General features: G+C 40.3%; 1 protein-coding gene across 1 annotated transcript; it reads left to right on the plus strand.

Annotated features, from left to right (window-relative positions):
• The first annotated feature begins 355 nt into the window (after positions 1 to 355).
• On the plus strand, positions 356 to 17,903 carry LOC124168109 (phenoloxidase-activating factor 3-like). Its single transcript, XM_046546222.1, has 7 exons — positions 356 to 698; positions 2,760 to 2,931; positions 3,810 to 4,291; positions 5,104 to 5,206; positions 7,117 to 7,346; positions 9,215 to 9,322; positions 16,117 to 17,903. Exons 1-7 carry the CDS (start codon positions 623 to 625, stop codon positions 16,464 to 16,466), a joined length of 1,521 nt encoding a protein of 506 aa, XP_046402178.1. The 5' UTR covers positions 356 to 622; the 3' UTR covers positions 16,467 to 17,903.
• Positions 17,904 to 18,286: the final 383 nt, after the last annotated feature.

Raw genomic sequence — 18,286 nt, forward strand, 5'->3', positions numbered from 1 at the left:
AACCTTTTCTTTAAACTCTTACATAACGATCCTCTCAGAAGCTCCTTCCTGTTCATGAACGCCTCCTTTGCTAATGCAATAATCTTTCTAATTTTGATATATTAAACAAGTTGATATATCACAAAAAATCACTGTAGTACTAACAAGACAACCAGAGGAGGAACGTAAATAAATATCCTCTAAATCTCAAGCAGAAAGTTTTTTTCTAGGCGGAAATGCGTTAAGCTGTCACTCAATCGCAAAGCGGGATTACATGCTTCATCTCCCTCACCTTCTTTCACTACCTCTTCCGCGGCCCAGCGGATATCCTGCGGAAACATCGTGATGGGTTGGCCAAAACTCGGCGGTTCGCTCGTGGCCGAGGTAACGCATGAGAACAGACCACGCCCAGACGTCACGGGAGTTGTGTCAGGAAACTAGTCGCGATATCAAGGAGAGAGGATGAGGAACGGCGTCCTGTTTGACATCAATTAGCCGGCGAACCTCTGATTATTTCTGTCAAAAAATAAATTAATCTGCTGTATTCACTCCAGTTCTCATTTGTCATCCCGGAAGCATCGGCGAATTTCATTTCTGGGCTTATGGGCGGGTGACCACTTCCTTGACTGTTGACCACCTCAGCATGGAGGCTGCACAGTGCTGGACTTTTCGACTTCTGCTCCTCATACTCCTGTCGTCGACTCTTGCAAGGTCACAGCGTGAGTACTGGCATGCATGAATTCATTTTTCAGGAAGACAAAATCAGAATGCAGGATGCGCACTGGGTGAGTTTTCATGGCTATCATTCCCCATATTCCTTTTTGGAAATTCATCCCGGTGTAATGAGTTGATATATCTGCGGTACGTTTCTGCATCTACATACCGCCCCGCAAGTCACCTCAAACGGCGTGTGGCGGGAGGTGTTAGAGACCCAACCCTATACAGATACGTATGTTTTTTAAAAAATGTGTGCGTCATTGCGGTTATTCGATTACGGCGTAGCACATATGAGGGGGTGAGAAGGCAAGGGGTACAAGTTATTTTTTTAACAGAGTTAGGTGCAGTTAATTGTTGGAAGAACTAAACAAAAACTTGGTTGCCAAGGGTTACGAGTGATTCTATGCGCTGTGCTGATATCGAGTGGAAAATCAAATGCACTACTAAAAATCTATTTGATCTCGTTTGTTTTCTTTACCAAATTTCTGTACATAACTCTGTCTACCAAAAAAATAAATCACTTGTAACCCTTGGCTTCTCACCCACTCATATTAGAGTCCTTTATTGTTCGATGGAAAATTAAAACTCCCTACCTTTCCGTTCGGCAATATGTCTCTCTTATTTTATCGTTAGTATCGAGCATGGAAATACGGTGCTGCTCTAAGATGATATTATCCGTGCTACTTCGAAAAGTATCTGTTCTTAATCGCTCAAACAATATAAGCCTAGCACGTAGCCTCCGAGTCTTTAACGGTTCCTGACTTGGTTTGCTAACGAGCACGCTCTTTGTTCGGTGATACCAACTTTTGACCAATCGCTCCGCTTCCCTTAGTATTTTATTCAGGTCTCGGATTAATGCTTACTAATACGTCGTAAGCCAATTGCAATATGGGCGAGTAAGCTTTGCGTGTAATATATGGCGTGCTTTGTTTTTAGACCTTGATAACACGTGGGTAGAAGGAAAAACAATGCAGCCTAAATTATGGTTATGTGCCTGAAGTTCTTAGAATGTTAAAGGAGAATAATGTCCCTCATTATTGGGGCGAGTTATTAGTCCAAGAGTTCAAGATGTTCAAAATCCACTTTTAATCTGTTGAAATTTGGTTTGAAGATATTTGTATACTATTTTCTGAAAAATGATGGCCCATTAAGAAAACTACAGCTACACGTCGCGGTGAATTTGAGAATGATCTTTCCGGCATAAATTGGGAATTTAATGAAGCTGTATGCGGAATTTCGTAAATTGTAAGGTCATGAAAGATATTTGCTGCTGACGGAATTGTAGTCTTTCTCTTCAAAATTGCCCCTTTTTTTTATATTTTTAGTATTTTCAGGTAAAATGAAACTGTAAACTGTTAGTGGTGGCCAGAGTTTTGGATATTTATAAACATTTAGCGTCGTCATATCGCATTTACATTAATAATCATACTACGATGTATCGTGATTCATCGTTCGATATCTCGATTCATTTATCACTATCATCTTGACCATCTAGAGGGAATGGCGCATTGTTAGAACGTAGGATTCCGCGGCGATGGTCTGATCTCTGCATTTCTTCAGGGTTTCTTGCGCGTCAGCTTGTTGTATAAAGAGAGATCGGAAGATCGCATTCTCACGAGAAGTGATAGAGGCACAAAATTTAAAGGTAAAATGGGTGCGGGAGTATGGATTACCTAGAATGATGAGGGTGATCAGGATTGGAGGACTTGAGGAGCGATAATCGCGATAATATTCACAATCTATTAACGGTATTTCGCGATGCGCCATTATATTAATGCGAATACACTGCGATTCATGCCAGGATGTATCGCAATTATATTGATATTCAGACAGCAATGTATCGCAATTTAACATTCGATTGACCAGACTATTGTTGCCACTGCTAACGCGAAGATTTGTCGTCATCATGGAGAATTTAGTGTTCGTCATTTAAAACAAATTCAATGACGTCTTCGCTGTGTAAAACTCAATTTCATCTTTTGGGATATCAATGAAGGATGTAAGATCAATCATCGTTTTGTATGTAGTGACAAATATTCATGATATTTCGTTTCACGTTGCAGATGCAAAAGAAGATCAGTATGGCGGAAAGAAGGAAGTGAAAAGGCCTTGGTGGAAATCGCTAATTGACCCCATAGAGAAGCCCTTTCGCACTATTCAAAGCGCCCATATGCTTCTCCTGGGCGGCAAGACTCAACAGGGCCGCTCAAACATAAACCGAAATGGAGAACCAAGGTAAGCCCGCAAATCGAGATCAAGCGATTTTATCTGGCCCATCTAATGTCTCTTCTACAGCGATTCATGTTACGATGTATCGCAGTTATATCGATATTCATACAGCAATGTATCGCAATTTTTCATTCGATTGACTAGACTATTGTTGTCACTGCTATCGCGATAATCAATCGATGATATGCGTGCTCGTTCACCAATTTTTTAATGGTTGATTGTGAATGAGCTTGAAATATAATACGCTGTTGTAAGCACCTTCTTCCCTCAATGAGTGGTTCTCCCTGAAGGAGAACATGATCCCAAATTTTAATAACGTCACGAACACATAAAAATTGAGCGGAAACATTTGCTGTTTTTTATTTTTGAAAATAATGAGAGAGTGGCTGAATCGGGAATATTTTTTTATCATGAAAAATTGTCTTTCCCTCCTATCTACGGAAGTCTTTCAATGGATTGCGTTTATGGGTCTACGTGAACAATTCTTTGATATGTATTAGCCGACTGCTATATATTTAAAATGGGAAAATATGGAAAAGCCAATGGTGAGGGTAGTGCTTTTTTAATTTCTATAACTTTAGTTTTAATTAATTTTTAAAAATTAGTATTATTTCGTTTTAATTCTCCATTATTTTATAATCCATGTAAAAGTTCAGAGTTGGTTACATGAGTTTAGAAAAATTCTCAATATAGTGGATTTCCCATGGATGCTAAGGGAGCAAAATTCACGAGGTCCTTCTCAATGTGGCTGGATACGTAATATCTTGGCCTAACTCGGGGAGAGGGTATCAATATTTCATTGTGTAGAGCTAAGTGCCGTCGGATTTAATGTGTATTCGGGCGAATTGCAATTTTTGACGCCTTAATCGATGCAATACTTCCAGCACATCAACGATGATGACCACACGTGGCACAACGGAGAATTTTTTGCCATTGGTTAATACCGATCCTACGAGAATGCCGACGGTACCGTCCACTGCAAAGCCTAACACTGAAAAGGCCACTCCGATCACCACTGAAAAGACCTCTCCAATCGCAACTGAAAAGCCCACTCCAATCACCACTGAAAAAGCCAATCCAGTCACCACTGACAAGGCTACATCTGTCACTGCTGATAAAGTTACTCCAGTCATCACTGAGAAGGTTACTCCAGTAACCTCTGATAAGAGTACCGCCGCTACTCCACCTTCGAACAACGCCGAAGACAAATACGCCTTCCCTGGAGACGAAGGCTCGTTGAAAGTCCGAATGAACTTCCGCCGCTTACTAGAGGAACCTTGTGGAGTGAGCCTTGAGTCGCGAATCATAAACGGAGAGGAGACTATGCCTGGCGAATTTCCATGGTTAGCATTGATACAAGTTAGAGGTGAGTTATTTTTAAAATTTTCTTAGGATTATTAACATAAAGATAGTTTTAATGTATTGAAAAATGATTTTTATTTATTTCCTATTTCCGGAAACGCATATTGTGGTCCTCTGCTATAAATAAAAGGTAAAGTCGATCACTTTGATAAAACTGCCATTTATTTATTGAAATTCAACAAGTGCTCTGCGGTGAATGTTGGCACTTTCCCGATGAGAGCAATCTATAACTCAGCACCCAATAATTTTTCAATGTTTCTTTGTTGCCAAATGGAGGACTTGGAGAACAAGTTTCCCGGTGTTAACTATGTGGAATTTTGGCATTTTTCTTTTTTCTGTTGCTGTTCTCAATTGCCTGAGGAAAGAATTACATCTGAAACATTTGTCCTGCCTCCAGTAATTTCAGTAATCTTCCTCTTGCTATCCCTTCCACCGTCTGACCATGATAGAAGGGGTTTCTCGAAATTTAAGGCATGAGACACATTGCGAAGAAAAGAAGGTTGACTAATATCAACATCATCTGGGTTTCAATTTACGTGAAGTCAAGGATGTATTCAATGCAATAATGAATTATCTGAATTATAACGAGCTATAACTGATACCCTAATAGACGTTTATTGTTGCAGTAATAAAAACATCTTTCATGCTGTGATTGAACCTCTGGAATTTTTTGGACAGGAGGTGGTCGCGAGATTTGAAGAAATTTGTTGCCATTTTGCATTATTACATATATGATGATTTAAACTAGAGATAAGCTAGAAGAATATGGTAATATGACTCGAGTATTAATTTTTCTCCTGTTATTCCTGCATTCAGAGGTGTACTTTCACCGACTGAAATATATCTGCGGGGGCACCCTCATCAACGACAGATATGTTCTCACGGCTGCGCACTGCGTAAATGACTTCAGATATGAGCCGTAAGTTATCACACCAGCCTGCCTGAGGGTAGCATATGCATGTTAGAAATAAAATGTATACATTTGATGTGAATGGTAAGCATGATGACACTCATTGGCAAAATTGCGTCATTTTCGGGCAATCAATATAAATATTCATTTCAAGTGTCCTAAGCATTAAATAATAATTACTTGGATAATTAGATTGCAATTAAATATAATCTACCAGGTTAGGAGACGCAGCACGTTTGTTTGACCGATCATTTTGTGGTGCATTACTCGTATAAAACATGTGAAATATTCTTGTAATTTTCAGTGTCAATATGGTTCGCCAATGTCTACATTTTCATTGATCTAAAATTTGACGATTTAACTTCATCATTTTTTCAGGTGTGACATTTTTGTATTTAAGATAGGGGCAAATATTGCGTAAGGCCCACTCCACATTGCATTTGTTTGGCAGTTCAATACAAGCATGATGAATACATCTTCACTGCATCATGAAGAGGTCTTTCAGAGGCATTGATCTCCTCTCATTCTCTTCACTCGACATACCAGCCCGCTCGACCCTCAATGCATAAACTTTACATCATGACAGATTAGAAATTAAACTTTGTACTCCACACGTATTTATTAAAAGACTCGACCGGTTTCAATCTTTTCAGGTCATTATTAGAGATGCGTGAATATCGCACTTTCATTTTTTTTATCGCACTTTCAAAAACAGTTTATCGCATTTTGTAACGTCTATTTTTTTATTTTCATAATGAGGTAGATGACGATAAAATGTAGTGAAACACAGTTATATGACAAAATACAGAATATTTTAAATAATTATGTTGTAGAACAATAATAAATTAAGGAATAAGACATATAGTGGCGGAGTGTAGCTTGCCCGCGCCCACTTGTAGTTCGCGGCCACGTAGAGTCCCAACCAACTAGCAGCTGGCCAGTCGCTCACATGCTTTAAGCGGTCAGTGTCGGCGGAGCATTTAAACTGCGCTCGGCACAAAATGTACGAATTTTGCCGTCGAAAAGGAAAATTTGCGTAAAAATATCATAAAAGTCCAGTCATCGCATCTATGCCACATTTATTTGCGCACATCGCATCTATATCGCATTTATCGCATTTGCGATTTTCACGCATCTCTAGTCATTATCAAGATGTCACCCTGTTGGTTGCCCTCTTTATAATGTCCTGAAAAGGCTGAAACCGGTCGAGTCTTTTAATAAATACGTGTAGAATACAACAGCGGTTACTTTCCAATTTATCATGTCACGATTCCACAGAGTAACCACTAGCCTCGCAAACCAGTGATTTCATACGAAACTTTCCCCCAGCCCAAATTCCAACTGTCAATTTCTCAAAGATCCCTTTTTTACCGTTTACCTTCTCGATTCAATTTCCACTCGAATACTTGTTCTTCCCTTGACATCTTCGCCTCCCGCACCAGTTTCAACAGCCAACTGCAAAGCCTTTAATTCTGATACCCCACCCCTTTTGTACACATTGCATTCGTAAAACATCATTGTTAATTATGAGATTATATTTACACATGTTTTTATCATATTTGCATAATTTATTATTTTTCATATAACCCAACGTAAAGGCATTGGTGCTGTTTTTGGTTCAAAATTAATAAACACGGGCAAGGGGTCCAGTGACGAAACTAGGAATATGCTTTGGGGGATGGAAGGGCCTGGGGGATGATCCCCCCTCCAGACAACACAGGCTCCGAGAAAAGTTTTTAAAAATGACATGCTGGGAAATACATTTTACACCATTTTGGCACTTAAAATTAAATTTAAGAAGATGCAGTTATCATACGTAAAACTAGACAACGATTTTAAATATTTTTTATTTCTCTGAGGATTTGGGAGGGGGGTATCTACCCCCTCATAGTTATGCCACTGCACGGGTCTAATTTCAGGGTGTCGGTTCGGTTAGGAGAGTACAACACGCAAGACGATGAAGAAATGAAGGCATGTGCTCAGAAGGACGAGGCGCTGATGACTCTGCAAGAATTGGAGGTTTGCCGAGCGGAGACTCCGAAGGACTACGCCGTGGAAAGAAAAATAGCGCATCCTGATTACAGTCCTGGGAGAACGCTACCTAACGACATCGCACTGCTTCGTCTCAAGACAACCGTGGAATTTACTTGTAAGTATAGGCGTATCTAGGGATGTTTCTCTGGAAACATTGTGTCACACAATGAACACTCATCTTCAGCTCATCTTAAATTTTCTCTGAAAAATGATAAGTGATAGATAAAAATTAAACTTTGTTGTATTCCACACAAAATTATTTTAAAAACTCGACTGGTTTCAACCTTTCCAGGTCATTATTAAAGAGGTGAAAAAGTTTTTTTGGGTAAAAGATTAATTATCATGAGGTTAAAAAGGCTTTTTTCACCTCTTTGCAATTACCAGCAAAGGTTGAAAGCGGTTGAATCTTTTCATAAATCTGTGTTGAATACAACAAAGTTTAATTTTTATCTATCATGTCAAGATTCCACCAAGTAACCTCGCCAACCATTGATTTCACACAAAAATGCTACTTTCGAAACTGAAATTATTCAGTGTTAAAATAATTGCTATCCCACGAATAAACCTATCAGTACAATTATTATCCGTCAGGTTAAATCTATATTTATACTATAAACAACGTTCATTTGTGGAGAAAAGAGTGGGGACTCGAACTTAATCTGAGCAAATGCATGGCGGTACATTTCTTGCGGAATTCGTCCAACTCTAACCATGTTTATGCAGTGGATGGCATTAACATAAAGGCAACAGACGAAGTGAAGTACCTGGGAGTTACGATAACCTCGAACATCACGTGGGGAACACATATAAAGAATATTTGCGGAATAGCCCTGAATAAATTAGGATTCGTCAAGCGTATGGTGGGAAGATTTTCGGTTGAGAAAGTAAAATTAAGGTGCCATTTCGCTCTCTTCCGACTGCACCTTGAATATGCAGCGAGTGTATGGAATCTGGTGCAGAAAGACTTAGTCCGCGAACTGAATAAAATACAAAGGAAGGCTGCGCGTTTCGTCAAAAACTGCTACGGGCGTACAGACAGTGTTACCCAGCAGGCGCGCCGACTTAAAAAAATATTGGGGGGGCCCGAACCGGGGATATTCCCCCCGGAAATTTTATAAGTAGTGAGTTTTTTTAAGCATTTTAGAAGAGTCATATGTACAACGTTAGAACCCTAATAACTCGAATCTCGATATCTGAACACTCCGGGGAAAATCGACAAGGCTGATACATTTTTTCCTCACACCCATAACGAATTTTTGAGGGGGCTCGGGCCCCCTCTGGCCCCATGGAGTCGGCGCCACTGTTACCCAGATGTTAAGAAAATGAGGCTGGGAGCCGCTGGAGGCTCGGAGGCTGCGCGCTATGCTTAGATTGTTTGAACAATTGAGAATGGATATCTTTAAGAGGGACTTGGAGAATAATAGTAGAGACGCACTATGTTTCCAGGTCCGATGGAAGCGATAAATTAAGAGAGATGTTTTGCCGAACGGATAGATATGGGAATTCGTTTTTCCCCCGAACCATAAAGGACTTTAATAAACGCTAGTCTCAACTTCGTTAGAACACTTCATTTTCTTTTTTTTTTTTAGCTGTAAACGGCTGGTGTCCTAACACCCCCTGCCACACGCCTTTTAGGCGGCTTGCAGGGTATTATGCAGATGAAGTTGGAGAGCGATTTTATGCGCGGAGACCTGGATCACATTAGGACTGCTATTGCTTCCTAGAGGAGCCTTCTATAGTAATATAGACTTTATGGGAAATTCCTTCAAGTATTCATTTCGCTTCCGTCTTGGTTCGGTAGTCCACATTCGCCTACCGTCATGTGAAACTTTCTCTTGATCTTTTTTAGGATCTTCCTAAGAAATATTTCCCGAAAATATTTCCTTTTCCTTTAATTAAGAAACCAGTGTTTTCCTTAGCAAGTTATAACGCATTATCTGAATTGCTTCACATATACTGAAATTTGTGTGAATTATATTCCAGATTACATTGCTCCAGTGTGCTTACCGATTGGGGACCTCAGTTTGAAAATTGATGACACTAAATTGGGACTCAACACCACCGTGGCTGGATGGGGAATGACGGAAAAATGTAAGTTATCGTAACCATGGTCTATGCTGAGCACGTACCATGATAGTGGCTTCTGCATGCAGCTTCGTGTATGATAAAAGAAATAGTCAACCGCTGCCAAGCATCATAGTTTATAGCTAGATATCTTGTTGACATGTACCAGGGGTCTCCAAAATACGGCTCGCGGAGGGCTTTCATCCGGCCCGCGCACTCGTTTCAAGTAGCAATCGATTCTCGCTCTTTTAAGCGGGGATTACACGTACGAGTCGACTCGTTGGTACTAGCCGACTCGGACGTGTATCATATCAACTTCCGGCCGAGTTCACTATCGATTGCTGTGGTTCTCGATGCTCGGACGAGGTAGCCGCCATCCTAGTAGCTATCCGAGGGTTCTCGATTAGATCGAAAAAATCGCACTGGTCCGACAGCAGTGGATCGCTGTTTAAAAATGGAGAACGTTGAGAGAAGTGTAAGCGTGTACGCAAGAGGAGGGAATTTGAGTTCCCCGAGGGGACCGTTTACCGAGGCAGACACCATAAAGTTTATCGAGGAATATCAAAGGCATGAATGCCTTTGGTTTTTACTATTTAATCCAATCACTTGAGGATGGTTGTCAAATTGATGTCCTCTATACTGACATTTCTAAAGCGTGTGATAGAGTAAATCACATCACTCTGATACACAAATAGAAATCTCTTGGATTAGTGGACTCCATTGGTTTCATAGTTATGCATATTACTGTAAGTAAAAATTGAATCCTCTTTCTCACAGCCATTTATTGTAAACTCCTCACCGAATACTCAAGACATGAAACAAGCGAATGAAAGGAAGATTAATTCTTCCTCCACAAGGAACGCAAATCACGGGCGAGAAGAAGCAGAAGAAATTTGTACACGATTTTTACCCTACAGTATTAAAATATTCGTGAATTGTACATGTAATGGATAGAGTTAGAACATGCATGTCATGACATCCTATTGTAGTTCTAACCCCCTTTCTCTCCTTCCAATTGGAAATTTTGGACTATCATTCTTCCCTTGATTTATGGACGACATTTGTCCTTTACGCATCGACTTACTGAAGATTGCCTAACTGCCAAAAAAAATGTGTTGCCCTATGTTTCTCCCTCATGAACCGTAATGCTACGAGAATCTAAAAATATAAAAAAATTCAATAGCGGATATTTCTAGCTACATACAGCTTTTCGAAACAAATAAGTAAGAAATATGCTAGCAAATTTAGCACAGAAAGCAAATAAAAGCCCGTTCTTCCGTTCACTTTAACATGGAGCATCCATTAAAAAAGTATTTCTAACTTTTTAACTACAAGCGAACTTTTAGTTCATCCACTATATCTATTTACGAATTAAGTAACAGCTTCTTTTGACGCGTGGAAATATTTAATGAAAATATCCATCATCGTATGCGAACGGATTACACGTATCCTATATACTCCTTCTTTCCTGATGAAATCGGCGTCTTTATTTTATATATCTAGCCAATGCCCGTTGAATCCGTATATGCTCCCCCGCAATATTCATATATTTCTTGAAACAATCGCTATATAATCGACGACACTCCGTAAATTTCTTCTATAACAGCGCGACTCTCCTTCGGTCAATAGACATCGCCTCAAACGAATAATTGGTTATATGCTTGATACAAAAATACCGCCAACGACAAGACTTCACTTGCGATAACGTGCAATCGACAGCGCTAGACGTGTAGACACAACAGTGAATCCAAGTGGAGTCGAAACTCACATTCGATTCAATATAAATCGATCGACTACGAGTTAACTCGTGTGTGTAATCCTCGCTTTAACTCTGTGAGACGCCGCACAGTGGTTCAAAATCGGAAAAAGTTGGTCGAAAGTCATTTTTTCAACTTTTTTGGAGGAATTTTTGAAAGTACTATTCGTATTCTACAATATATGATCTATGATATACAGTCCAGCCGGCGAGAGTTGCCCGATGGCTCTTTAAAAAGAGGGGTAAATAACCCTGGGCCAGCACGGTTTACAGCCAATCGCTGTCCCCCAAACGCACCTCATACCCTCGCCTAGTCATACAACGTTGTCACGTGCATATGAAGCACTGAAACAAGCCTGAACAACCAAAACAAGCCCTTTCTGTGAATCGCCAAAACAAAGGATTCTTCCTTTGGGTCCTTCACGCTCGTCGTCCCTTCTGGCTCCTTTCTTCACGGAACCCTTTTGTTTACGTGTGATGTGGGCGTTTCCCTTTCTTACTCGGCAACCTTGCCCCCTACCCCCTCTAACTGTCAACGGACAACTCTCGGCGGCCGGACGGTAGGCTAGTTACGACTATTTCGTGGCTCATTGTAATTTGTAGAACTGGACAAACATGAGTCCTCCGGGATAAAAACGCCTGACGTGTAATATCACTCATTTTTTTAAAATTTCACCTTCATAAAAAGAAGGTTTCAGATAATTTATGAACTTAAAAAAAATACAGATAAAAAATTGGTACCTTCGCGTACAATTACTGGTGATTTCTTTTATTCCCATAGTTGAATAGTTGGAAATAAATTTTTTTTAACTTTATGCTATTTTTACTTGAATTTTTAAATATAAATAGCAATATCGTTTTGGGCACCTCCGAGCACCCCGGAGATTTTGACGTGAATTGAAAGCATATAGTCTATAAAGTCTATAGGAATAGAAAAATCTTGCAATTATTTGCGACTTTGGCCTCAAGATGATTTTATGTTGAACGGTGCAATGCGCTGCCGCGACCGCCGCCGCCAGACCGACCAGGTGGCACGCCGAGTATTATTGCGAGCGCGAGGTGTATTCCGAGGAAAGGTTCATAGGCGCCGACTCCATGGGGCCTGAGGGGGCTCGAGCCCCCTCAATAATTCGTTTGGGGGGGCGGAGCCCCCCCAATAATTCAAGAAATTAATTAAGTTACATTATGCAGTGGCGCCGACTCCATGGGGCCTGAAGGGTCCCGAACCCCCTCAAAAATTCGTTATGGGTGTGAGGAAATAATATGTCAGGCTTGTCGATTTTCCCCGGAGTGTTCAGATATCGAGATTCGAGTTATCAGTGTTCTAATGTTGATCATACGGCTCTTCTAAAATGCTTAAAAAACTTAAAACTCAGTACTTATAAAATTTCCCAGGGCAAGATCCCCGGTTAGAGCCCCCCCAATATTTTTTGTAAGTCGGCGCGCCTGGAAAGGTTACAATGCCAGGTTTCTTTGATGTTATAGTGCTACTTGGTTTTCAATACGGAATCTATTCGTTATGGATTTTTCTTTCCTTTAGTGCATTTAGGGCTTTCCAGTAGCCCCAGCGCATGATATTCAGTGAGGCTCGATATTCAACAGAAATAATCTTTAGAACAGCAACAGTGGCGAATATAATCCAACTTGTGGCCTGTGCAACATATGTTTCAAGAATTTCTGGATTTTAACTTTCACAATATCCAGAATACCCTTTCGTCGTCACCCGTTGGGAAAGCGGACTCTTCAAATGTATTTCATGGCACGTTAATTCAGTGGAAGCCGCCGCACGGTCGAAAAGGATTATCGCTGCCAAAGAGGTAGCCCCCGGCCGCAGTGTTATTGATCTTCAACGAGGTTTACCCGATCTCATCTCTGTCCTTTAAGCTAATAGTGTGCTAGGAATGAATTACTCTCTGACTAACCTCAATGTCGCCGCATACCAACTACAGATATGGCATGGTCAACTAAGGAGGGATTCAGATACGGAAGGGACCCAAGGCCGAAAAAAATAAAACAACCAAAAGAACGTAGGCGTGAAAAAAAACCCAACCCTAAGAGTTAAACCTCGTAAATAAGATACCAGATCCTGGCAGGACTTCGAGGTTCCGAGAACCAATGATAGACAATGCCTGGACGGTCCATGCTTATAATATCATTGCCACGTTGAAAGAGAAAGGAAACAATGAGGTAGAAAAGCAGATAATAATGATACACAGAGGAAAGCATTCAGCGTCCCCACATAGAACACCACAATCGCTAAGAAAGTTCATAAATCGGAGCGTAAGTGGAAGAATATCTTTCATGAGCGTCTGCCAGACACTGCTCTAAGAGGAAGTATCCTGGCATCAGCTTCAAAAATATTCGAAAAATACGAGCACGCAAACAAAGGCAATTAAGAGGCACAGAAAAAAAGCAGGCAGATATGTCTCGCACGCTCGAGGCATGGCATTCAGAGGACCCAGACGATGCATCGCACTCGCTGAGAGAAGGACCACGTGCATTTAAAGTCACGCTTGGGGCGTTAACAATTGCATTTGCTATAGTCACCGATTCAAGAGTGTGGACAGCGTTTGCGTGTTGGCGAGTTATTTTGAGATATCCTTCGTGGATTTTTCACTTCGAGTGATATTGAGTTCAGTCGGAAATTAGTCGAACTACGTGGAAGGTATAATAGTGACAAACCTTACTCTACACGAAAATTAAAAAAAAACTGACTGATATTTATATATTTCTATTGATGGAATCAATCAGAATCTTATTCATCGGTTTTCTGTGGTTTTGAAGGCATTGGCCAGTTCCATATCAATGAGGCTCCATTCACAGAATACTGCTTATCAACACAGAGATTATACATGAAACTTTACTACCTTTTTTCGATTTCAAATTTCACTTTCGACCACCTTTTTTCGATTTTGAACCACTGTGCGCCGCTAGGAGCAATGCAGCGCTGTACTGCACGTCAAAGTCGCCGTCAACTGTTCGTAAATAAGAAATACGCCACCGGATACTTCAGTAGTAGTAGTGGTATCAAATACTTCAGTCATCGGCAAATTTGCTATCCGGCCCGCGGGGAGATTCGGAACTTAGAATGTGGCCCTCGTGACCTAGTAAATTGGAGACCCCTGATATAGATGATAATCTATAACACTAAAATTCCAATTTTTTCATGCAGCGATTTTACTTTATAATATATCTATATAATCGAAGGTTATCATTTGCTTACAGCTAGTCACATTTTTATCCAATTTAAATATCTATATTTCGTAAAAATAACCATTTTAGAATAATCCAGGAAATTGAAAAAAAGGCCTAAAAAGTCCAGGAAGTTGACGATGATATTTGAGTGGCCACTCTGTTACTGCGCAGCCACCTTGAACGCAGTTGTTTTTATTTCAAATTACATTTAATTGGCACACATCGGTACCAGTACACTACTTCCTTATGAAGCAGCTGCCCCATTTGTACTAAAAATTCCCTTAATTCTTATTCATAGACATAGATTAAGAAGTAAGAAAAATGACTGATTGAGAATTAAAATATTTAACTGCTTCGGTACCTATAAAGTAACATATTTTAATGAAAAAGTAATAAAAAACATAAAACATTGTCTGAGATTCTAATGGTGCATAAAAAGTTATGGATACCCACGCATGAAAACGGGTATATACAGCTTAGACAAAAGTGTAACTGATGAGGAAAGATCATGCTCAAGATTAGTTCATTGGAGAGAGAAAATGTGCAAATATGGATCTTAGTAATGTGTCCTGTCAGGTTTCCGCGGAGTGACTGGTGATTCTCCATTTTTTCAAGTTCCACCGCGAACGGATTTGCCGCAGACAACAGTTTCGCCTGCAGTCCTCGTTGGGTGTTCAGGCCGAAAGTGCTGCTTTGCGTTTTTCTCGCTCTTTATATAAGTTTGGTATCCTATACACGATTAATGTGAGAGGATACTCAGAGAGGCTACAAATCAGCGTACATATTGACAAAAAAATGCGGTGCAGAAGGGTTATACAGGGTGGAGAAAAATTGCATCACGAAATTTTAACCCTGGATAGCTGATTCCAGCAGTGACTAAAATTACTAATGACGTTCAGGCCGAAAACGCACCACTGAAACCATTAAACCATTGAAACTTTGAGCCAAGCTCTACGATTGGCCGCAAGTTTACCCTGTTTCCGGATGACTTGGGTAAATCGCGATCTACGGCAGACTAAGCATTCGAGGTCATGAGTCACTGGCATCCAGGGTTAGAATTTCGTGACACATTTTTTCTCCACCCTGCATAAATGCCAATATAAACGCTGAGTGGCTCCCTTGACCTGAAGAAGCCAGGAGGATCACTGACGAAACTGTGGTCTACGACAAATCTGGATACGTTGTAACCCGAAAAATGGAGAATCATCGGCTACTACTTGAAAAATGTACACCTTCACGTAAACTTATGGCCATCGATGCGTGGTCTGTTTAAGCGGCTTTCAGTCCCAATTAACCGGATAAAATGATGATTCTACTGAGTGCTGTTCCTGGACATGTGTCCAGGAAGTAAGCGGCTTCGCCCAATATCCGGTGGCCCAATTTACGACCTCACATTAAATGTCGCGCCGAAGGCGCGTTTACGCCGTACTGGTAAACCATGTTTACCACAACCAGCCAGATTGCAGTACAATTTTATTGTGCGCATTTGTTTGTGTTGTTTGGGGCAGTGTGGTGTTTGTGTTAGCAGAAACTTACATATTAAACAGTTGTTGAATTTTTTTTAAAGTCTACAGAAAGTAACCTAAATATATTTTTCCATTGAATATAAATTTATATATATTTTATATTATTTTGATGATATTTTATTATTTTTTATTAATTTTTATTTATTTTGTTGTTTTTTCCGTTGTTTTATTTTTAATTTTTTTCATCATTTAAAAAAAATTATTTTTCAGAATATGTATTTTTTTTCCATTAACAATATTTATTGGCACAAATATATTTGAATAATAAAAAAATAACTAATCTAGAAAAAGGAAAGACATGGGACAGACTCATTGGACTCCAATGTATTTATACTCCGAGGCAGTGAGCAACAGTCCGGTGCCGCTGAAGGCCAGCCTTCCCATCATGGAATTCAGCGCTTGCAAAAGGCTGGTGACCGAGATGATCCCAGGGAAGCTGTGCGTCGGGGACGACATTGGGAGCAGCCCTTGCTTTGGGGACAGCGGTGGTCCCGTCATCCTGCGCACCATGATGGCGCCGTACGAGGGGGAGGAGACGAACGAAGTCGAGGAGCCCATCTACACCGGGTACACGAGGAGCGTGCTCCTCGGCGTCGTGTCCTCCGGTCCCGGGTTCTGCAACGTCATTCAGCCCACCCTGACCACGAACGTCCTCGACTACCTCCTCTGGATCATGCAGAACATCGATCCGTGAATCGTACGTGGCAGCGATTATCGGAGCTGCGTTACCGAGGAACGGTTCCGTTCACTTTTGCGATCGAGTGAGATCGAGAGTCCAGTGTTGCCAAAATCGCGGAGAACTCGGCCACGGACAGGGGTAGAGAGGTGAGAAATTTGGCGACCATGTTGAATGACCGTGGAACGATTGACTCTTTTCAAGTGGAGTGTATTGATTTCCTGTCGTGTTACTGCGGTGTACCCTATTGGATTTTAGATGCGAAAAATGAAATAGGAATTGAACAGCTGGTTTTTAAGCTTAACGTTATGGAACGAGGAGTTCTAAATAATTTTGGCGCCATCGATCAGTCTTTCTCAATTTCTCCACCTCTCATTGCTGACTTCTCTTCCAGAGGAATAGTTGGGAAAATGATAGAAAATAGGTTGATAGCCGTAGCAACACCTTGTCAACAGATTTTCGTCGAGTGACATTAATTCGTTTTTTCTTATATATACTGCGTAGTATATAAATTTGTATAAAAATTAAAAATCAACATTGTTGTTGAACTTTCATCTCGAAAACAGAGTCTGAAAATCTTTATGTTTCGTGCATTACGTTACGTAATCTGTGGAACAGGATGTGATTTTCTTTAAACATGTACCTTAAAGCCATAGCCTAGACGAAACTGTTAGCCTGTCATTTACAGCTCAAGTAGATGTTGTTTCAGTATGAGCCAATTGACTGAAAGTCATTCAACTTGAGGCTTCTCTGAAAAATTTCTAATAGTTAATTTTTTCCTCGCGAAACTGACAAAACGTTTTTCTTTGTTCCAAATGCCAATATCTAATCCATGCGAAGAGTAGGAAACGTTACGGTACCTATGTGTCTATTAGCGCAAAATACTACTTTAAAAGAGTTCCAAAGCGGTATGAACTTTGAAATAAGTTTTCAATCGTGGTACTAAAGTATGACTAATGAGCCATATATGTATTATTCCAGTGTTGGGACAGAGTTGTTAAACAATTCTACTTGAAGTCAGTGCGCTAGTTTCGGTTGTACTCTTTTCGAATGCGTGAATTTCGTCATTGATATGTTAGTTATTAGTGTTTCTACTCAATAGAATATAGTCTTTAAGTTACCTGGCATGTTTAATAGTGCCATGCATCCAAGATAATCATATCAGTTGATTCCAGAGGGCAAGGTATTAACAGATGCTTTCGCCGATTGTTTTTTCAGTGTATGTGTAACTGTTTGACTTGCACTATTTTCCAATTAATAATTTGGTAGAAAGTGTATTAAACTAAGAATATGATAAATCGTGAGATTGCCTTCCCTAGTTTACCTAGTCCCTGTGTGCATGATGAAGTATTTTTGATGTAGCATGAGCACCACAGCTAATTTGCGTGAGAGTGACAGTGTGATGCGTAATTTATTACTTGTAACTGTTAAATAAATTAATTTTCAGGGAACTAATCTCGAGCGATGATTTGCTGTTTTTATTTTCTCCGCTTAGCAACTTATCAACAACTAAATATCAACAGCAACCGTAACCGTAGTTAATATTACAAATGTTAGGTTTGCCAATGATTGCGTTCAGCAGACAGGTACTCACCTAGACCAAGAGATCACTCACTTGTGAGTGACCGGTTGTAGCGATCTTCTGAACGGTAGCTGACGTTGCTGAGCAGTGGTCAGTCACGTGACCAAATAGCAGGCACTTTAAATTGGGCGGTAATGTAATGCCTGTTTGAGCTCTGGTGATTGTAATCGTGGAAGACGATGAAATATGAATAATTTTTTAGGTTTATTTCAACGAGAGGCGGGATTTTTAAGAAGAAAGCCGAAATAAACATTTC

The sequence above is a fragment of the Ischnura elegans genome, chromosome 11, assembly GCF_921293095.1.
Source record: "Ischnura elegans chromosome 11, ioIscEleg1.1, whole genome shotgun sequence".
In the NCBI taxonomy this organism is placed as follows: Eukaryota; Metazoa; Arthropoda; class Insecta; order Odonata; family Coenagrionidae; genus Ischnura; species Ischnura elegans.

Bases quoted from the DNA above. Each gene is read 5' to 3' on its own strand.
- LOC124168109 (XM_046546222.1), top strand. From the start codon at position 623: ATGGAGGCTGCACAGTGCTGGACTTTTCGACTTCTGCTCCTCATACTC. The intron at 2,932-3,809 runs GTAAGCCCGCAA...CAATACTTCCAG, and splicing joins AACCGAAATGGAGAACCAAG to CACATCAACGATGATGACCA. The intron at 9,323-16,116 runs GTAAGTTATCGT...ACTCCGAGGCAG, and splicing joins ATGGGGAATGACGGAAAAAT to TGAGCAACAGTCCGGTGCCG.